The sequence below is a fragment of the Rhododendron vialii genome, chromosome 1a (assembly GCF_030253575.1).
Source record: "Rhododendron vialii isolate Sample 1 chromosome 1a, ASM3025357v1".
Classification (NCBI taxonomy): domain Eukaryota; kingdom Viridiplantae; phylum Streptophyta; class Magnoliopsida; order Ericales; family Ericaceae; genus Rhododendron; species Rhododendron vialii.
The window spans coordinates 31,018,509-31,025,357 of NC_080557.1; the positions used below are offsets into that span (position 1 = coordinate 31,018,509).

At 36.5% G+C, this 6,849-nt stretch overlaps 1 protein-coding gene and 1 long non-coding RNA gene across 2 annotated transcripts; one reads left to right on the forward strand and one right to left on the reverse strand.

Moving 5' to 3' along the window:
• Window positions 1-3,115: 3,115 nt before the first annotated feature.
• On the forward strand, window positions 3,116-6,455 carry LOC131335810 (heavy metal-associated isoprenylated plant protein 39-like). Its single transcript, XM_058371328.1, has 3 exons — window positions 3,116-3,480; window positions 4,639-4,714; window positions 5,871-6,455. Exons 1-3 carry the CDS (start codon window positions 3,475-3,477, stop codon window positions 6,245-6,247), a joined length of 459 nt encoding a protein of 152 aa, XP_058227311.1. The 5' UTR covers window positions 3,116-3,474; the 3' UTR covers window positions 6,248-6,455.
• On the reverse strand, window positions 3,600-4,630 carry LOC131335820 (uncharacterized). The gene is made up of 2 exons (XR_009202655.1): window positions 4,361-4,630; window positions 3,600-4,289 (listed from the first exon to the last, which is right to left on the reverse strand). It is a non-coding gene; the product is annotated as an uncharacterized LOC131335820 (long non-coding RNA).
• Window positions 6,456-6,849: the final 394 nt, after the last annotated feature.

The following is a 6,849-nucleotide window of genomic DNA, read 5'->3' on the forward strand; positions in this document are numbered from 1 at the left end:
AGTTGGAGAATCCAATCCTAGTGGAGGAGGGAGATAGACAACCAGATGATGAGAGGGTAGTGGAAGGTGTAGACCTTGATTTGAAAATTCAAATTTATAGTCTCAGGGTTGTGGACTCAGTGTGGGTGATACTTGTTCCGATTCAATTTCTGGTGTTCGGGGAAGCAATTTGGCCTTGGAAGATGGCAAAATTGTAGCAGAGAATATAACTCCAATATTAGGACTTGGCACAGAGATTCATGATCCAGGTTTGGATGTTGGGGAGATTAATAAAGGCTTCTGGAATTTTTCAAAAGTGGGTTTCTTAAATCAAGCGGAAATGGAATTGGTTGAACTTAACTCGGCCCAGGTTAAATCTATTGATGGTACCCATTTAGTTGTGGACCTCAAGCATCTTGATAAGGTTAAAGGACCAGGGAAAGGATTTTGGAAGCAGAAGTTGGTTGAGAAGATGTTGGGCATCCCTAAATCTAAGAAGAAAGTTGGAAGAAAAAGGATAAATGCATTGTGTTCAGATCTGCGGTTGCTGCAGCAGCGATATCCGTTTCTTCATAAGGTACTACCAGGATTCACCTTGATGAGGCAAAGGCTACTTGGTCTATAGATAAAATTTTGGCCATTGATTATTTGGGTGATGAGGACAAAGTTATACTCACTCCGTCCCAATTTACTTGTCCCAGTTCTATTCTAACTGGATTAAAAAACTAGTTATATTTTTATAGTGGTAATGAATTTTATATCAAATATAGATATTGTTTAATAGATCTCAATTTGTTCTATAATTCAATATTTTTGAAATTACCTAAAACATTATAAATTACAAGATATAATTAATTGAAAAGTGGCACAAACTCCAAAAAATGACAAATAAATTGGGATGGATGGAGTAAGAGAATTCGTGATTATGGAAGCCAAAGATGACGCAAAGGCCAAGGTTTAGGTTTGTTTGCTGTGGTGAGTCTCGGGTGTGGTGTTTTTTCTTTGGGGTTTTTGCATTGGTTGGCTTCTAGCCATCTTTGAGTGGTTTTTTCCCTTCCGGTCCTAGCGGGGCATATAATTGTCGAAGTTTGGGGTGCCTTCTTTTCGATCTTGCTATGCTTTGATGCCTCATGTTTTGGATCATTTTAATCTTTGTAATATTTCCATAAATTAATAAAATTCGTTTTGCTGTTAAAAAAATCTATTGAAAAATGAAAACAAAAACGAATACTCCCAAATAATACTATCATACAAGGAAAATGGTGAAATTCGAAAGAGAGAGAAACGTTGCCAAGTGAGAGAGTTTCGCTGCCAGGTAAAGGCCACACCACCCATGCCACTTGGCATGCGGTTCATGCCCTCCACTCATATATATTTGGTACTTTTGGTACTTTCCCATCAAGGCATCAACGGCCCAATCTAGGCGATAATGCTAAGAAATAAGAATACATATTTTGAGACATAAATATACCTGATCATCCGATGCACGTGAGTTTTACAAGGGTCAACAATTGCGAAAATATTTACTAGGAGTATATCAAGATTTGTGCACGTTCATTTTTATCCAGGATTGCTTAATTTTTGATGTAGTATTAAGAGCATATACATTAGTGTAGGTAAATAGAGCATATTACGTAAAATAAAGAGTGGAAGTCACAAAAACCCTCTACACCAGCATAGCAAAACACAAAGGCAAAATAACTTTCATGGAATGGATCGGTATTTTTACAAATGTACTGCTCATCAGCAAAACATAAACAATCATTATTTCTCTCTTCTCCTCCTCTCTTCTCCCGTTCTTCACCTCTCTCTCTCTCTTAAATTGATGAGCTCTTGAGTCTTGACTCGTGAAGTTCAACTGGAAGATGTAAAAACAAAGCTTTTGAGCTACTAAAGAAACTAGACTTGGCCCACCGCCGTCTCCCAGTCCTCGATCTTGGCCCAAACCAAGCAAGCCGCCTCTGATGCCAGCTATGTCGCCAACCGCCTCCTCACCGCGTGGATCGCTGGCTCCACCTTCCTCATCCTAGTCGTTCCCCTCATCATCGAGATGGACTGCGAGTAGCACCTCAATGAAAATAGTACTGCAATTGAAAAATAGTACCGCCGTCTCCCAGCATCCTTGGCAATGGTAAAGGGGATCGATTGTGAATTTGAGGTCTTATGATTTTGGACGGAGGTGTGGAGAGAGAGAAAAAAATAGTATTGCAATAGAATAATATTTTATATTATTTTATGAGAATATAGATGATAATAGAGAGAATTGGTATGGGGTAGAGAAAGATTTAAGTAGGTAAAATAGAAAAAGTGAATTATTGAGTAGCTAAAATACATATTCTTAGGCTCCGTTCCGCAACCTTAAATAAGTACTTATTTTTCCTACCAATATAGATTTTGTTTGATAGATTCCATCAAGATCTTTTATACTGTTCAAAAAAAATTGAAAAATTATTTTTCATTTACATTATTTTTGAGTTTGAAAATATGAAATAAACTGCTTACTTTTCAAAAAAGTTTCTGGAACGGAGCCTTAATATACATGCTCTAAGGAGGGAGTGAGAGGCTGTAAGCATCAACAATGACAACAAATGAGTAATAAAAGCTGACAAAAGCATCTTTAAAAAAATTTCATCTGAAATTGGTGAGTACAAGAATTAAGAAGGATTAGAACGTAATAAACAAATGAGTTTGGATAAGTAAATTTAATAAAAATGCTCAAAAAATATCCCACATACTAATAAACAAAGTTACAAGTTTTTTAAACCAAATTCTACCCATTCCATAACCAAATTTAACAATTTTAACCACTAACCAAAACTCAATAACTAAACTTAAAATTCAATAACTCAAAAACATTCCCACATTGGAATCGTCTCATCGAGATGAATAATTTGGTATGATCGGGTGCGTGATTGGAACTCGTTTGCAATAGGATAAATGTGCATTGTGTATTGTGGGGGTTTTTTTTAGTTAGGGATGCAAAAATAAAAAATGTAGAGGTAAAAATTGTTAAATTTAATTATGGACTAAATGAATAATCAAATGCTGAAGTGATACATTTTAGTTGTTGATATAAATTATTACCATTACAGATGCTATTATATCAACAGAAATATGTGACCTGCCAAGACAGGATATACACAACTCCTCCACTGATTCGTCTCTCCCAAGTGACTGGTGGCCTAAATAGCTCCCTCCACTGGTCACTCATTTTTATCCCGCAACGTCCCAATTCTCTCTCTCTCCCCTCTTTATCCCTCTACACTTTTCCTCCCTCTTATTTTTTACTTCTTGTTCTGATTCGAATATCTTTGATTCTACTTCGGCCCCAACCTCACATCTTTTTCAACAAAATAATCATTCAGTTTCGTCTTCTCCCTCTTTATTCAGCTCTCTCTCTCTCTCTCTCTCTCTCTCTCTGCATTATTCATTTCCCTGTTTTTGATTCCAAATTGCTTTTTCAGCCCTCATTACATCTCCGAACTACCCACCCCAATGAAGGTTTGATCCTTTAATTTGACACATCTTTGTTACTTTTTTGTTAAAGATTTTTTTCCCAAAGGATTGAATATGCGATTCTTTATGGGTTTTTGGTTCTATAAAACTCGATGGTCTTTTAGGGGAACTGTTGGAATCCACTTCTTTTTGCATATCTTAACTTTTTGGGGTATATAGTTTTTACTTTTTAGAAGTACAACTTTCTTGCACTTTCTTTTACTGTACTTACCTGATGTCCTTGTGTGAGATGCCCAATGGGGCTTTGATTAAATGCCGAATCCAATCATTTTCCTTCAGCAGCCTATTCATTTACTCCTTTTTTGCTCTAATTTTTTTCACGTGAGTTATTAGTTCTTTTAAGGATTTATGATACCATTCTTTATGGGTTTTCCTTTCAATTGTAAATGGTTTCTTGGGTGCTTTTGGAATCCTCTCTCTCTCTCTCTCTCTGTGCGCGCGCGAGCGCGCATGCTTGTGTGTGTGTCCTTTGGGTTGTTCTGAAATTAAAATTTTCTGGCACTTTTAAGTATCTGGACGATATTCATATGCATTGGAGATGTCGAAGGGAGCTTGATACAATTTTATGAATCTAGTTGATTCTCAGTTATCCATAAAACAGAAATCTAGTTTATTCTCTGGTTTCAATTGATAATGCTTAGTTGATGCAAAGTTAGATTTTTACTGTTCTTACAAGGTCTCTTTTAGTTTCGTTGTACATGGTTGGAATTTCGTTTATGTAATTGATTTTCGCACTTTCTTTTTTATAACCACCCCTTTTTTGTCTTCTTGTTATGTGAATTTACAAAATTAACCTTTCATTCGTGTATTCTTTCACACTTGGAAGGGCAACATTATAAATTCACATTACAAGAAAACACATAACATTTCATTCGTGTATTTTTTCACACTTGGAAGGACAACATTGTAAATTCACATTACAAGAAAACACATAACAAAAAAGAGTTGTTATAAAAAGGGGAGCGTGAAAATCACTACCCTTAGTTTATTGAGTTTAACTACTTGACTGAAACTGAAGGAAAACAAATATGTGAAGATAGAAAAAATTACTTAGTTTTTTTGCTACAGTAGTTGAGAAGCTTGATTAGCTCTGATATACTGTATTAGCCGCCCCTTTTTTTTGTCCTTGGCTTGTTATTGCAGAAGATTGTCTTGAAATTGGAGTTACAAGATGACCAAGACAAGAGGAAGGCCCTGAAGACAGTGTCTACTCTTGGAGGTATCGAAACTGGTGTTCCGATTTTCATCAATTTGATATGTTGCTTAGTTAGAAACTTCAAAGAAAATGAAGGAAAAACAAAGGAGTAGAAGAACAAGTAACATGTAGATAGAAGTAGTTTTGAGTACTGTCTTAAAAATTCCTCGAGAAATTGAAAGAAGAAAGTCCATGGAATTGACTATGTCTCTTCTCTAGGATAGGGAAGAATGCTAGACAGTAAGGTCACTTGTGTTTTTTTAATTAAAAAGAAGATATGAAGTTTATGCATGTTGTCAAAATCCGACAAGCACAACGTAATTAGTTGAAAGAAAGCTGAAAAGGGCTTCTTTTCTATGATCAGTATATATTTCATTCTTTCCCATTCGCATTAATTCTTATTGAGAATCGGATTGATCCAGCTTTGAGAAAAGAATCCTATGCGGTAAACTCATCTAGCTAGCTAGCTAGGAGAAGAACTCATTAAGGATAGCTAGAAATAAAATTACAGGAATATGAAATCCGGAAAAAAAAAAAAAAACATGCCTAATTATGCCATACATATGGCCGGGCAGTGTTAAGAAGCGTACTCTGAAAACACAGACCTAACCAAGATTTGATCACCTGTGTCTCTGTGGAGGGAGACGAAAACATTAATAATACGAGTGTTCCACCACCAAACCAACATGATTGATATAAACTACTACTCCACTATTTAGAAGAACTTCAGAAATTAATACCTATAAAGAGTCAACATGACATCCATCCCTAACCATGTATGGAAGCCCTCTTACATGCATTGGTATGAGAGAGCTTTTATATTGTAACGAAATATGTTGCTAACTCATATTTAAAGCAAGATTTTCCCCTTCTCTCTGTTTTACCCAATAACTAAATAGAGGGTTGATAGAATCAAAATGCCACCCATGCATTGAACAATTAAAACCAACCAAGAAAAAGGGCAAAAAAAATAACAATAGAGGGGAACAAATTTCTTGAAATCACAACGACGTTGTGAGAGTGAATAGATTTCTTGTGCACTCACATTTTTTGTTGTTCTTTCGTGTCCTCCAAATGGGGACTGGAAACAGACTTTAGAGTGTTTGTGAAGAGAATAAGATAAAAGCAAGTACATAAACTGTAAACAGTTACTTACTGTATTTGTATTGTAATTATGTAGGAATTGATTCTATCGCCATAGACATGAAGGGCAAGCAATTGACAGTGATTGGAACAGTGGATCCAATAACTATAGTGAGCAAACTGCGCAAATTTTGGGCAACCGATATTATCCTAGTAGGACCGGCAAAAGAGCCAGAGAAGAAAGAGGAGGCAAAGAAAGAAGAACCCAAGAAAGATGAGACAAAAAATGAGGAATCAAAGGAAGAGGCAAAGAAAGAAGGGGAAGCCAAACAGGAAGAGCCCAAGAAAGAAGATGAGAAGAAGGAACCTGTGCTCGGAGTCATTCCTTACCGGCCATATTATCCTCCGGTGAGCACATATTATTATGCTCATCAAAGCATGGAAGAGAATCCAAATGGGTGCGTTATCTGTTAATTCTGTACGAAAATATGTCACTGCTTTCTTAATTTAGTTGGTATCGGGTTTGTGTCATTTTGATGCGAGTTCAAGGGCACACCTATGAACAATGATACCAAATGTGTATAGTTGGTGTTCCATAGATCTAGTCAAAAAGTTAAGGAATAGTAGAGAGAGGCATACAATTTTGGGTATTGTTTTCAATATGAACGCTTTCTTTCGAGTATGTTGGTGGTGGTGGTGTTCATATTCTCATTTTTTGCCCGTTCGTAATTTTATTCCCATTGCTAAATGCAGCACAACCTTAGTGTAGCTGTAGCACATCACAGGCATTTGCTAACGTTCCATAAACCCAACTCTGAGGTGGTTTGTCTTCATGAGTAGTTAGGTGTTCTTTCCTCTTAGACTCGGTCCTAAACCAATTAACCTTAGGTTATTTTCCAGCTTGCCGCGATCGAGTATCTCTGATCATTTGATGTGATTTATCCTCGGGTCTTTCCATTTTTCTTCCTATAGGGCGTTGGCAATCACCATAAGAGGAGTCTGTATCTTGTCCTTTCAGAGTTCAAGCTCTTGCGGAGGAGGGGATTGTAATCTGCGATGGAAGAAGCATATGCTTC

Excerpts from the sequence above, each read along its gene's own strand:
- LOC131335810 (XM_058371328.1), top strand. Across the intron at positions 4,715-5,870 it reads GACAGTGTCTACTCTTGGAG|GAATTGATTCTATCGCCATA; the intron begins GTATCGAAACTG and ends GTAATTATGTAG.